This window comes from Mus caroli, unplaced genomic scaffold (assembly GCF_978045245.1).
Source record: "Mus caroli unplaced genomic scaffold, Mus_caroli_1 scaffold_10, whole genome shotgun sequence".
NCBI classification, from domain to species: Eukaryota; Metazoa; Chordata; class Mammalia; order Rodentia; family Muridae; genus Mus; species Mus caroli.
In genome coordinates, this window is record NW_028227265.1 from 46,795,979 (window position 1) to 46,811,121 (window position 15,143).

A 15,143-nucleotide genomic window follows, 5' to 3' on the forward strand; every position below is an offset into this window, starting at 1 on the left:
GAGACAGAGGTAAGGGAGTCGTGGCTTCAAGGCCAGGCTTCCATTCATTATGTCTCAGAAAATAACAACAAAAAATAAAAATGTGCTATGTGAGGCTTGTCAGGCTCCCAGAAAGGAAAAGGATTTCAGAAGAGTCAGGTAAAAAATTGCTAGCAAAGTTCTTTTTCCCCCTCTCAAAACTTTTTGTGGGCTCGTCTTTCTTTTCCTTTTGGACTTTTTAGTTCTCTGAGTTAAATAATAAAATCAGAATGACATAGCAGAGGCCTTGAGATGCGGCAGCTCTCTGATCTCTACTTTCTTTGCATTGCTGGAGCCTCTTTCCATCCTAGCAAGTCCACTTCCGGGAAGGCCGGTGCTCCCCCCCCCAGGAGGGGGCGGAGCATGCGGGACTCTTCCGGTTGACGTGTTCAACCAGGGCGCTCTGACGTAGCAGGATATCCGGTCTCGCTCCCACTGTTGGAAACGGGCTGCTTCTGCCGTTCTAGCTCGCGGCTCGCCCTCTCCTCTGCGTCCTCAGCCACTGCGGTGAGCGGCGCGTCCCCGTGAGGCCGCGCGACGTGGGTGGGTCGGGAGAACGTGAGGGGCCCTGGGGCTGCTGGCGGGTCGCGAGCCGCGTGGCTCTTCCCGCGCCCCTGCCTCCTGGCCTCCCAGAACCTGGAACCCAATGTCGCTCTGCTGTCACCAGGATCTAAGCTTGAGCTCAAAGAAATCTCTCCTCGTCGGCACAAATAGATTCGAGGAAAAAAAATAGGTCTGAGATGTCTTAGTGGGTACAGAATGCATCCACGGTCACCCGTGGCCACTCAGCCACATGCCCCAGACTTCCCTTTTAAACACTGATGGAAGGCCCCGTGGCGTGGCCAGCGTGATTAACCACTGATTAGCTCTGAAGACTGCCCTGTCCGAAAGGATTGGGCACCAGAGTGAGAACACAGAAGCCTGGTTGTCTCTGTTGTAGTTTTTCTGAGTGCTGAAAACCAGCTTTGTAAGGTTTGATGTCTGTGTGGGAAACAAATTCCAAAGCATCTGACTTGTTAAAACTGTTGCATCTAGGCACGAGGGACAGGCAGCGAAAGCGACTGTAGTACCTTAGTCTCTTAAGAGAAAATGGGTTTGTTTGCAGTCAGGCCTTGGGTTGCTAGATATTTGTTTTGATACCATGTAGGTGACAGTGTACTGTATAATACTGTATGTCGACAGCATTAGGGCTGGGACTGTACAGCTCAAAATGGTTATTTCAACTTGGTACAAAACAAATATTTTTAGTCTTACTAATGGTGCATAATAGGTTTTTTTTTTTTTTTTTGAGTGAAGAGAATAATTAGGGTGAGAAAACAACTACTCTAGATGTTAGGTTGAGGTCCTTGATGCTTATGTTGTGTGAGAGTTGTTTGGAGGCCCAGAGGAGGGCCTTAGTTTAGGAGCCTGCAGCTGGAATAATGTGTGTGTAATGTTGCTAAGGGCTTCAGATGGGATGAGGTGCATTTAAAATTGAAAGACTGATTTAATATTTAAGGAACGTATAAATGCTGTGTGACTGAATGCATCAATTATAGCTTTCCTGTTTTCTTGTTTAGAAAGAAGGGAACATGCCGAAGAAAAAGACTGGTGCGAGGAAGAAGGCAGAGAATCGCCGAGAACGTGAGAAACAACTGCGAGCATCAAGAAGTACTGTCGACCTAGCCAAACACCCATGCAATGCTTCAATGGTGAGAGCTTTGTAAAGCAATGGCAGGTGGTTGAATGAAGGACTGTGTAGTACCATATATAAGTACCTACAAAACATGATCAACTATGGTGTGCCCCTGGGAAGAACCTGTTAGAGGCGTCCTCAGTATTTTACTAAGTAACAATGATTTTTTTTAATTGTTGTTAGAGTATGTATTATCAAGCCTGGCGTATCATGACTTACTGGTGACAATAGATGTTGAAGGTGAATGGATGACAGGAACTGAGTGGGAGGCTCCAGTTTTTTTAATAATATATTCTTTAGCTCAGTTTTGATCATTTTCTCCTAGCCAGTCCCCATTTACTGAGTACCCTGAGTTTTAGACATTTCCCATGTTCTTAACTAATTGCTAGTCTTGAGAAAGTCAGATTGTTTTTAAATACTTCATTTTCATGACTTAATTTAGCAAATGTTTATCATTCAGGGGACCGAGTGTTCTGCCTGGGACTCTGGGCGCACCAATAATGGCAGATGATGGCAGATGGCACACCTCCCTCTTTTGTATGTTTATAGGATTCCCTAGTGTGTACTACGTAGGACTCATTTGTTTATGAATAACAGAAACAATTTAACTTAGGGAGAAGCACCTCACTACAATAGTCCCTCCAAGTAGTGGGAAGAAGAAAGGAGCTAAGACTTGGGGACAGGTAGGCCTTGGGCCACCCTCTGCTCTTGTTTCTTTGGCTCCTTTTGCTCTGGAGGATTGCCGGGCTTTATTTGTTCAGCTTCTTGGTTTCTGGTTGCGTGCTTGTATTGATCACATCTCGTATTGTGGAGGACACAGACAAAGATTTCTCATAGGTTGGACTCGTGTCCTTTTTTTGCCCCAGGACTGATTTATGGTGTACAGGTCAGATGTCATGGTACAGATGTGACAGAGGGGACTGTGTTGTTGAATGTCAGGTTCTTTTGAGAAAAGAGGAGTGCTGGCAGACAAAACAGTGACTGGCGTGCATATATGCACGTCATGGAGTAGATCTTGGTATTTCAGTAAAGGGAAAGGAGCAGAGTCAGTAAGGTCTGGAGAGAAGAGGCCTGGACATGTTGGAGAAAGGCTGAGCAGCGGTGTCTTGGCTCCAGAGAGTGACAGACTGGAGAACTTCGAACCCCGCTTAAATGGACATACTGTGATCTTTAGTATTTCCTGTCCTTTATTTCTAGCACGAACACAATATTGGCAGATCAGATGTTTTTTTAATTAAAATAGAAAATTGAGCAGGAATTTGTCTGTTTTCTGTAGTATTTGCTTTCGTTAAAACAACCAAAAGGGAATCTAGTATATTTTAACTTTTTTTGTAATATGGCTTTTTTCCCATCATTGATCACAGAGTATAAGTTTTTTGTTTACTTTTGCTAGTGGAGTATGTACAAGAACTTGTACACACAGGCTGAGCTGGAATTGGAATGTAGAACCTCTTATAGTTTAATTTGAGTCTTTATGATATAAGTAAATGTTCCATTTTCAGCTAGCAGGAAATTAATGTTATGCTTTAAATTTTACAGGAATGCGACAAATGTCAGAGGTAAATTTTCTTTTTCTTCCTGTATGAAATTGTCCCTGTGTGCTTTCTGTTGCTGTGCTATAACACTTGGGGAGGAAAGGATTCATTCCATCTTACATTGATGAGGGAAGCCACGGTAAGAGTGCAAGGCAAGAACCTTGGGGCTGGAACTGATGCAGAGATGGTGGAGGAATGCTGCTTACTGGCTTGTTCCAGACTCAGGTTTAGCTACCCTTCGTACACAACCCAGGACTTCCTGCCAGGGTGGCACTGCCACAGTGCAGTAGGGCCTCCTCCATCAAATAGCAGCTGAGAAAATGCTCTGCAGACATTGGCCACGCTCCAGTCTGGTGAGGCTCCCTCTTCTCAGATACTCTAGTTTATGTCAAGTTCATTAAAAACTAACTAGCACAGGGATAAATTAGTCTCATACTTTATCTGAAATTGACCCTATTTAAAATTTTTGTTTTACATGACAAGGCGGCAGAAGAATAGAGCATTTTGCTATTTTTGTAATTCTGTTCAGAAGTTACCAATTTGTGCACAGTGTGGTAAGTATACAACCATGAAGGCATGTCTTTATCAATCAAATATCTGTGTGGCAGTTACCAAGTATAGGTGGAGCCATTTCCCTAAATTGTAAATAAAACTGAATGTTGTTTCCTAGAGAAGAAAAACTGGTGTTTCCTAAGAGCCTCCTTACACGTCTGATTGCAAAGCACACTTACACCAAGACTGTGGCAGGTTTTGCCATGTCTCTCTCATCTTGTGATTTCTGCTGTCTTCATGGAGACTTGGCTTAGGGAACCTAATCTACTTCACTCCAGATTTACCCTAAGCTTTTCTGCTCAAACAAATCATTCTTTCTACTTAGGAGGGGATGGTTTCAGTGGGACCTTTGGGGTGCCATTGATATGTGCTTGTACAGAGCTGCAGGTTAGTGTTAGGGCAACATGTGGAATATTTCTAGTGTAGTTCTAGTTTTCCAGGAGTCGCTTATTCAGTTCTACAGCTAGTGGAGAAGAGAGACTCAACAGCCGTTGCCGTACTATATGCAAGTGGATGTCGGCTGAGAGACAAGCTTGTGGGCAGGGAGAAGGCAACCCCTGCATGGTCAGTGTCTCTGGTTTGGACTTTAGAAAGCTGTGTCCAGATGCATTTTTCATTGCAGCCTTTCACTTTGTGTTAGACATGGAACAGCTGGGTAGCGACTGCACTGTGCCCACTTTTTCTTCTTTTCCTGTTATCTAACTCTGCTTCTCAGGAAACAAGATGCTGGTAAACCAGGCATCTTCTGTTTGTCTTGTGTTCCACTCTGCAGTCTGATGGGCAGCTAATATGTCATCACTAATCTTGACATACTGTCTGATAAGCAGATTCTGGCCAGATGGGGCTTGGTAACTCGTAGGTGAACATTTCAGGCTCCGTGGTGATTTTTATATATGAATAAACTTAAGTGCAACAATTAGGCTCTGTAACCATTCACTGTGCCTTTTGATAGTATGTGGCAAGAAATAACTTGTATGTCCAAGCCAGGCAGTTTGTATTGTGATTTATGAATATAAAATTCATTTTAAAGCATGTTCTTGCAATGTTTTATTTAATTCACTTGAATTTCATAAGATTTGAAACTGCCAAAATGATCATCGAATTACAGTGCATAGCCTGGAACTTGTGTTTTTATTACAAGCATGAATTAGCATGTTCCATATAAATTATTGTGTAAAAACTTTTATGGATTAATACATTTCTAATCTCTCAAGATCTGACTAAGGTAATGAGATATAATTTTTTATTTATGTAAGTGGAAAAATAACTGCTTTCATTTTTAAATTTTTGGAAACACTATTTCCATAGGCACTTAAGTTAGATCAGAGGGGAACTAGTGAACACTTTCTGTATGTACTGATGTGCAGGGCTAATAGTGTATATGTACATCCTTTTTAACCAGGAAAAACAAAGTGTATGATGAAGTCTTCAGACTGTGTCATCAAGCATGCTGGTGTGTACAGTACTGGCCTTGCTATGGTGGTAAGCTGCTTTTCATTTCTTAGTGTAGAAGGTTTCCAAAGATAAGATTAAGTCATTTTAACCCATATTTTAATGTGTTTTAAAAATAAGTTTTACTAATTCCTAGAAAAGTTCATATACTGTATTTCCACCGTACTGACTTCTACCTCTTTCCAGATCTATCCCCATCTCTAGCCACCCAACTTTGTGTTCTTTTTTAAGAAAATTGTATTTTATACTATTTTAACTTATTGAGTCCAATTAATTTTGTCCAAATACTATTAGATGTAGTGCCTACCTTAGAGCTTGGTCAGCCAACCAGGAATTACACTGTCAAAGAAAACTGATCCTGTCCCAGCTGCCTATCAGGTCTACCAACAGGGGAGTGACTTTTTGTTCATATCTCTATGCTGGGATAATGCTGGCTTTGAGCATCCTGCACAGGTTGTCTGTGCATTGTGTCAAAGTTGCTATGATTTCTACGTGCAACTGCCCCATTGTGTCTCATAGTCCTCTACCATCACTGGCTCTCACATCCTGGCTTTGTTAGAGATCCCTGATCCTTGGAGAGAGGGTCTGTTGTAGACATCTTGCTGTATGTTAATTACCATGTATTGTAAGGAAAGAAGTTCCTCTGATGAGGTTTGAGAGACAGGCTGATCTGTGGATACAGCAATAAGTCACTAAGAGTCTCTTTAATTCTGTGTTGGATTAGCAGAATAATAGTAATCTTAAGGACTTTGAATGATTTTCAAAAATTGTTAGGTGATATTAATTGGCTTCGCCCCTATTTAAAGCATACTACAAGGGAGTTAAAGCCTTTGTTTGATAGTCTTAAAGGGAGTTCTGATTCAACCTCCCCTAGATCTTTAACCTCAGAAGGATTGCTGGCCTTACAACAAGTGGAAAAAGCTATTAAAGAACAATTTGTCACTCACATAGATTACTCTCTGCCTTTACATCTGTTAATTTTTAATACAATTCATATGCCTACAGGATTGTTATAGCAAAAGTCTCCTCTAATGTGGATACATTCGAGGATTTCTCCTAAACGTAATATCTTGCCATATTATGAAGCAGTAGCTCATACGGTTATCCTTGGAAAGAAGCAGGCACTAACTTATTTTGGCAAAGAGCCAGATATTGTAAAACAATGTCCTGCCGGGCAGTGGTGGCGCACGCCTTTAATCCCAGCACTTGGGAGGCAGAGGCAGGCGAATTTCTGAGTTCGAGGCCAGCCTGGTCTACAGAGTGAGTGCCAGGATAGCCAGGGCTACACAGAGAAACCCTGTCTCGAAAAGGGGAAAAAAAAAAAAACAATGTCCTAAATGTATTACATTATCTCCAGTGCCACATTTAGGAGTTAATCCACGAAGTCTTATGCCTAATCATATTTGGCAAATGGATGTAACTCATTATGCGGAATCTGGAAAATTAAAATATGTACATGTTTGTATTGACACTTGTTCAGGATTTCCTTTTGCTTCTCTGCATACAGGAGAGGCCTCTAAAAATGTAACTGATCATTGCCTACAAGCCTTTAATGCTATGGGATTGCCTAAACTTATTAAGACAGATAACGGGGCATCCTATTCTAGCAAGAATTTTACTTCATTTTGTAAAGAATTTGACATCAAACATAAAACTAGAACTCCTTATTACCCCATGAAACAAAGAATAGTTGAACGTGCTCATTGTACTTTAAAAAATTGGCTATATAATCTCGTTCTTTATATATTCAAAATAGTAATGGTTTAAGATAATATTTTGGTATTTTTAGAGAATGTGCATGTCAAATTGTAAAAACTTTGCTCCTGGTGTCCTCAGTTCCTACCTGTTTTCACATAATGGTATTAATTCTTGAGGACCTATACTTAATCAATTGCTGCAAATGAATGCTCTTATTTCTAATTAATAAATAAATAAATTATGCACATGTGACTATTAATAACTTTTCAAGCATTCTAGTTACAACTGCTCTTCAAGAGAAACAATTGAAAGTGTAATTAATCTCTGCCCATGTTATATTAAAACTGACTATAACAGTCAAGTATTTAAGATGTTTTGTCAACAATTTAATAATTCTTAAAGACGAGGTATTGTGGAACTTTAAAAACTCTATCTTCTTAAAAACAAAGAAGGGGAGAAATTATACCCCTGTGCACATTATTTAAATCATACTTTTATTTTTAAGAATTTTGAAATTTGGATGTCAAAGAACTTAATAAATGCCTTATAGTATCTTAAAACTAGACATAATCATGTCTAGGTGAGATGAAAAGGATCCACTTATTGACACATGGCATGATCCTGAACAGAAAGTTAATAATAGGGAGGAGGGGGTGACCAGCTCCTTAATACAAGGCCATTTGGCTTGTTTGGGTGGGAAACTGTGAAAGGCCTACTTTCTTACGGTATGGTCTCCAACAACCTATGACTGATGGAGCCACAGGTTCTTGATCCTAATAATAGTGCCAGGCATGAGTTACATCTTCTGGAGGAGGTTTTAAATCAGTTCCCAAATGTCCATGCCACTGTTGTATCGGGGCATATCTTTCTAAGAGGTGTCATGGTTGTAGCTTTTAGGATTTGCATCTGGGTAAGATTGATGATCACTTTCTCCTCTGGCAGAGTACGTAGCATTGTCTAGCACCATGAGAGCTAGCCAGGAGGAATGAAGCTTGTAGCATCACCCCAACCCAATGATGGTGCTTTCTGTGTGATTGTAGTTGCCTATTCAAATAAAGGAACCATGTGCCTTTCTAAAATGTTAAATAGACTTCACAACATAAATTTCCTGAATTTATAAGACCTTCATTAACATTCTAGTCTTTTGGTGGTTAAATAAAGTTCAAAAGAATTTAAGGTTTAAATATTAAATATGATAAAAAAGTATATATTAGTTATATATTACCTTTTCTTGATAGGATTTTAGTGTCATAAATAAATAAATAAAAAATAAAAATTTTAGTGTCATAAATAAAAATAGGTGGATTATTTGATATATTTTGTTCTTCACTAGAAGCTGGTATTTTAAGTATGAGCTATGGTTTTGCTATATTCTGCAGTGTTATTTATTATGCTTCGTGTCCAAATTACATCCTTTGAGGAAAATAATACTCTTTTGTTTCATTTTATGTTCATGAGCACTCTATCTGTGTATACACCCACATGCCAAAAGAGGGCATCAGATCCTAGTATAGAAAGTTGTGAGCTAACATGTAGTTGCTGGGATTTGAACTTGGGACCTTTGGAAGAGCAGACAGTGCTCTTAACCTCTGAGCCATCTTTCCAGCCCCAGTAATAGTAGTTTTATGTGTATTGTTTATGGTAATTTCCCTAGTCTGGATTTTCCCTGGGATAGAACTTTGTTCTCAGGCATGAGTCCTATGCCTGCTCTCTCTTTCTGTGCTGATAACTAACCATTTGCTACCCTTCCATGTCCTTGTGTGGGGTGAGTAGGAAGGCAACTCAACCATCCTTTGGTGTTTTCCCTGAGCCCTTTGCTGTGTATTGTGAGTTCTGTGCCTTAACATCTTCGGGATTGCGTAGTTGAGAGCCCCTCTTTATTGCTAGATTCCTAACTGATGGAGGAGAGATAGATGGAAGGTCTCCTATACCTGATCTCACAAGTCAGAGCGAGTAGCCCCTACTTGCTGTGTTTTGGTCCTTCGTTTTGTAACAGCCTTAGTGTTTGCAGTGGTCCTGTGGTAGCTGATCTGGAGCTCTTGTTTCTTTGTTGCAGGGTGCAATATGTGACTTCTGCGAAGCTTGGGTTTGCCATGGGAGGAAGTGTCTTAGCACCCATGCCTGTGCCTGCCCACTCACAGATGCAGAGTGTGTGGAATGTGAGCGAGGGGTATGGGACCATGGTGAGTGATGAGGTGCAAATGTGTCTTAGTTACGAGTAAATGCTCAATTGCTTACTCTCTCCACATAGATACGTTCAGATCTTTAACCTCTGGTACAGTTTCAGCAATCAGTTTGGTTGGAAGGGGATTGTCCCAGCAGTATTAATAAGTGCTGGTGCTAGTCACCCAGGAAGGAAGAGAGGGCAGTTTGGGGGAGGACAGGCTCCTCTCTCAAGACTGTTCCTGCTCTGTAAAGTTGGCTGGCAGGAGAGAATGGAGACCCACAGTTTAATGGTTCAGTTTGAAGTACATCAGTGGTTCTCTGTTAGCTGCTGCTACACAGTTTTGACGTGCTGCTGAATTTAGTTGCTGTCTTTGACAAGTTATATGGATAAGGATTTTTAAAGTTACTAAGTTTGCCATATTACACTTGTGGGTTTTATTTTACTCTCACAGGAGGAAGAATATTCAGCTGTTCGTTTTGCCATAATTTTCTCTGTGAAGATGACCAGTTTGAGCATCAAGCCAGCTGCCAAGTTTTAGAAGCAGAAACATTTAAATGTAAGTTCTTTTGCTATCTGTTTTGGTACCTAGGATTCTGAATAGTGAAAATGTGAAACTTAATTAAAAGGAATAAATTTTTTTAATGCTACCTCTTAGTGTGTTGTATGGTGTGTATATTTTGTTTATGGGGAAAAAACCTCCAAACCTTCGTGCTGGATTTTTCTCTGGGGATAATAGTGGTATACCGGATGAGCCCTTCATTTTGTGGCCTTGATCAGACATTGCTGTTCTTGTAACATTCCTGGTCCTGTGTACCAGCTGGCATTTTCACCTTCTGGTTTCCTGTACCAACCAAGCTCAGCCTCTCCTTCCCTTTCTCAATGCCTTTAAGTATGTGATCCTACTCTTAGTTCCTCTCTAGCATTGCATTAAATGCTGACCTACCCCCATTTTAGGCTTTGGCAGAATGTATAGGACAAAAATAAAGTTATCTGTGGAGGAAGCCTGGGTGCTTTGTGTGTTTTATAGTACTTGAACCGTGTAGGTCAGCAGCTGACTTGTTCATTGTGATTCAGTTGAGTGAGCATCCACCGATACAAGAAATGGCAGAAATAAATATGCAAGGCCGAGGATCTGACAGGATGTTAAGACGAGTCTTGTCTCCCACAGGTGTTTCCTGCAATCGACTTGGCCAGCATTCATGTCTCCGCTGTAAGGTATGTCTGCTTACTGCCTCATTTAGTTTGATTTGAGTCTCTGTATTCTTGCTTCAGCTCTTGGATACTTATAGCGCTAATATATGTGGAACTTAAAACTTATGTGGCTTTTTGTTTTCTTAAATTAATTAATGAGCTAGTTAATTAATTGACACTAGGTCTTGCTGTGAGGTCTGGGCTGGCCTTGAATTCACAGTAATTCTTCTGCTTTTGCCTCCTGAGTTTTGGGGTATGTGGCCTGGAATGCCATATCTGACTTATTCTTTTAGCTTTCAGATTGTGGCATGGCAGTTGGTAACTTAGTGGGTTTCCACTTTTCTTGTAGTAGTTACCTCTATTACATGCTCCCATGGTCCCAGCTTGGTGTTTCTTACGCCTCATATTTGTGGAGAACATTGTGAGCTGAGTCCTGGGGCTGTGAGTTCAGTTGTACCTGCTTAGAAGAGTATTCATGGTGAGGATTTCCATGTTTCCTTTGGCTATCACCTACAGTATTTTTGTTGTTCAGAGATCACTAGATAGATCACTCATTTATCTCAGAAATACTTCTCTTCTTTGTAACCTTTCTTGTCCATGTCCTATTTCTCTCCTGGTTCTGTGTGAGTACTACAGAATGCTCTGTTCTGCTGCTTAGAGCATGTCTGTCTGTCTTTGCTCACTTTACCCTGTTGACCTTGCAATGTCAGCTAAGACTCCATGTTGTTCAATGGCCCTCTCTTTTTTCTCAATACCTAGGACTTTGAAATTGCCTCTCCTCCCCTTACTTGGGTGATGGTGTACTCTGAAGGTGAACTACCCACTGTTTTGTTATCAAAACCCTCAAATATAAACAAGTCGATAGGCCACTTTTTATGTCATTATCTGTATCAGTGTCTGCCTTGTGTTAGGACCTGTTTCAGAGGAGTCCTGGCAAAGTCCATTTCCCTGTAAGAAATTGAAATCGAGAGCAATCCCAGTACAACTCTTAACTCTTCCTTACTCAAAACGATCTTCACATTTTCTTGCAATTCTGGATAGTATAGTTTTATATTTACATTAAATATTGCCTTATTTCTGCTTTTCTTGTATAGGCTTGTTTCTGTGATGAACATACAAGGAGCAAAGTGTTTAAGCAAGAAAAAGGGAAACAACCTCCTTGCCCTAAATGTGGGCATGAAACACAGGAGACAAAGGATCTTAGCATGTCAAGTAAGGCTTCTCGTAGGATACCAATGGAGTGGTTGGCTTTCATGCTTAGACTACATTTATCTTTTTCTCTACTTTGTGTGTGTGTGTTTGTGGTGTGTGTATACACATACACACATATTTATGAGCTCTGCCTTTGTTTGAAAAGATAAATGTATTGTCATAAGCAAGTTGGGTTTTATAGCTTTGAAAAATGGGTGGTACTGTTTTTCAATTTGATATAAGAAATATACTGAGGTTTGCTGTTTGCCTTAGTTATTTGTGATGATGTTGTCTAGATTTCTGTGAGGAATGAGGAGAATGCTTCCCTTTTCATTTGATAGTAAGCACCACTGTAACAGTGTATCACATGGCCGTGGGATTCGTGAGCGTTGGCACTGGCTGATGACGTGGATGTGACTGTCTTTTGTAGCACGCTCCTTGAAATTTGGCAGGCAGACTGGAGGAGAAGAAGGAGATGGAGCCTCTGGGTATGATGCTTACTGGAAGAACCTGTCGTCGGACAAGTATGGAGATCCTGGATACCATGATGATGAGGAGGAGGAGGATGAAGCAGAGGATGAAGAGGAAGAAGATGGGAAGGACTCAGATGCTGAGTCATCAGATCTGTTCAATAACTTGAATTTAGGAAGGACCTATGCCAGTGGCTATGCTCACTACGAGGAGCAGGAGAACTAGGAGCTGCCCCTTGTTGGCATTTGTGGGAAGAGCAGGCTGAATCATGAGGATGCTCAGACGTACCCTCCCTTGCTTTGTCCAAAAGGCTAGTCACACTGGGCTCGGGAGGTTCTAGCAGTTTTATAGGGACTGCTGTGTGAACTTGTAGTGTACGTAAAGTGAGTTAAATGTAAGACAGATGGAGTATCATGGATTGGATTATTACTGAGTTCAATAATCTGGTGGGTTTTGCCAGCTAGAAACATAATAAAATACATAATAAAGGAATAGAAAGGAAATATATTTATTTGAAATTAAATTACCGTCTTTATTAAAGGCACTGCTTATAAATTTATGTCTCTGATTTTACAAAGTGTAATGGGTAAAATTACCATATTCTTTTTCTTATTTTAATCCATACAGTGAGAGTCATGTTCAATTTTTCACTGACTTCATGCTGTGTAATGTTCACGTCTGCATTAGTGGTTGCCATGTTCACCATTTTCTTACAATGTATGTCCAGTGCTTGTTACTGTCTCACTGACAGAAGTCTAGCTGTTTTCATCCACATAATGGCAGGCAGGACTAGTGTTGGTGATGCTTCACCCAGAGAATCTCATTTTAAAATAAATTTAGTATTATACTTGAGTACTTTTGATACTGAGTTCTTGTTTCATCAACTTATTTTGGAAAACATTTAAGTATTTTTCTATAAACATTATAATGAGTTTTGACCTAATGTTGGTATAGTAATCTGAGATGAATTACGTGCCACAAAGATAAGTAGTGTCGACCCATCTTCAGTGATAAATGGAGACCTGACGGTCTGGGCACAGGTGTCTGCTTCCTCCTTGTATTAATAGTGACTTAGGATATTGTGCTTAGTGGTCAGCTCAGCTTCTCTTCTGCTGCTGTGACAGTATCCTTTTACCAGAGCAACTCAGGAAGAGAGGGTTTATTTTGGCTTCCGGTTCCAGAAGGATTTAGTCTGTCATGGCAGGGAAGGTGTGGTAGGACCATAGAGCAGTTTGTCATATTTCATCAATAGTCAAGAAGCAGAACAGGAAATGGGATGGAACTGTAAGGCCTTAAGGTCCACAGGGTTGTATCGGGGGCACTACCTCCTAAAGGAGCCTTTCCAAATACTACCACCAGCTGCGGCCAAATTCGAACCCAAGACTCTAGGGGATTTTATGTGGAAACTATAACCTTAGTCGAAGGGAGAACAGTGGACTGCTGAATTAGGGGTATTTGGAGAAATTTGGGTGACAATTTCTAGATCATTATTTTTGTAAGAACAGCAGAGGTACAGAAGGACATGAGGTATGCATGGAAGCAAGAGGACCTCTGGCTCTATAGGAAAAGACTTTTCGTGTCTTCCAGTCCAGAGGAGTATGTCACACGCTGGTCAGGGCACCCTGGGAAACCTGAGCACCCCTGACAGGTGAGACTGAGGCATGTGGGTGCTGTAGAAGATCTTTAAGGATGAGGAGCCCCTCAGGCACAGGCGTTCCCAGAGAGCATGGCCTTTTAACCTGGAGCCTTTGCAGCTTAAGCAAAACACAAGGAGGCTCAAGACCTGAGAAAATAGGAGCTGTAAGAATTAGCCTGCATTGGGAAGAGCCAGAGCGATATTCTAGGGGTGCCACTGCTGAAGAGGATCAGAAGAGAAAGTGTGATGGTTTGCCCCTGCCATCGGGGTCTTAGGTTACATAGTCGTTACTTTGTTAGAGGATTTAACACCATGGTTAGGATCCTGGGAGATTGTCAGAATTCATTCCCAGGATGGCTTCTAGAAGCATAGTTAAATTAATAACCCATTTGTGGCCGGGCTTTCTGAGGTGGGTGGAAAAGGGGATGGGGAACACCAAGACTGATGCCCCGAATTCAAATCCCTAGATCCCACTTGGTGAAAGGAGCGAGCTGATTCCTGCAAGTTGTCTTCTGATGTTAGTGTATGTGTGTGTTTAGAAAGCTCTCTGTAGGCCAATTTGGCTACCAGGGAAACTTGTAGAACTCAGTGGGCTGATGGCACGTCAGACAGAAACTAGTGGCTAAATGATGTGCCCAATTACCAAAAGTCAGGGATACAGTATAAAGACTGTCAAAATGAGAACAGCCAAGACGAAACCTGCAGGATTATGAGGGTTAGTACAACAGGAGCTGAGTGGCCAAACAAAAGGGAGAATCAAGAGCAAGGCCACTTGTATCAACAGACAAGTTCTCTGTTACCACTCTAGTGGGAGGTGGGTCAGCTCATGAGCCAAAAGCGCTCAGTTGCTTGTCAAGTATTTGGTCAGAGTAACAATGATAAGTAAATAATCTGCCACCCCAATAAAGTCCCTAAGGTTCTATATTTGCGTTAGTTTTCTAGTAATTTTACCAGTGGAGAAAAGACCAAAGTTTATAAAAAAGCCTTTCAAGACCTAGTATCTGTACCAACATTGATACTCAAACTGTCTCAGTGCGTGTGGCATCACAAATGGAGGACTTTTTGCTAAATTTAAACTTAGATTTTTTTTTTTTTCTTTTTAAACTGGATTTGTAGAAGTGAGTAGAGGCCCCTAAAACTGTGTTAGTTTTGTATCATTCTAACAAAATACCTGAGACACTCCATTGATGAGAGGAAGGGCTTCTGGCTCGTGGTTTTAGAGAGTCTGGTTCATGGATGGGTTGCCTTGTTGCTTTTGGGTCTGCAGAGAGGCAGAATATCATGGTGAGTATGTGTGGTTGAGCAAACCCTCAACTCGGGACCCGGAAGCAAAGGAGAGAAAGGAGTTGAGATCATACTTTACCCTTCAAGGCTACTTTGCCAATGACATAAAGACTTATCTTAAAAGATTCTACTATCCTGAAAGGTACCATCCCGTGAGACAAACACATGGGCCTTTGGGAGATATATGGTATCCAAATTATAGAGCTATTCTCATATGCCCTCTTCACTGTAGACAAGGATCATAATGTGTCACCAAGAGTGATGGCAGAGCGT

At 41.1% G+C, this 15,143-nt stretch overlaps 1 protein-coding gene across 1 annotated transcript; it reads left to right on the plus strand.

The window, feature by feature from the left end:
• The first annotated feature begins 436 nt into the window (after nt 1–436).
• Noazfp (nucleolar atypical zinc finger) lies at nt 437–12,802 on the plus strand. The gene is made up of 10 exons (XM_021169856.2): nt 437–525; nt 1,578–1,709; nt 3,233–3,252; nt 3,712–3,782; nt 5,183–5,262; nt 8,987–9,113; nt 9,549–9,653; nt 10,266–10,312; nt 11,383–11,500; nt 11,910–12,802. Exons 2-10 carry the CDS (start codon nt 1,590–1,592, stop codon nt 12,173–12,175), a joined length of 954 nt encoding a protein of 317 aa, XP_021025515.1. The 5' UTR covers nt 437–525; nt 1,578–1,589; the 3' UTR covers nt 12,176–12,802.
• The last annotated feature ends 2,341 nt before the right edge of the window (nt 12,803–15,143 follow it).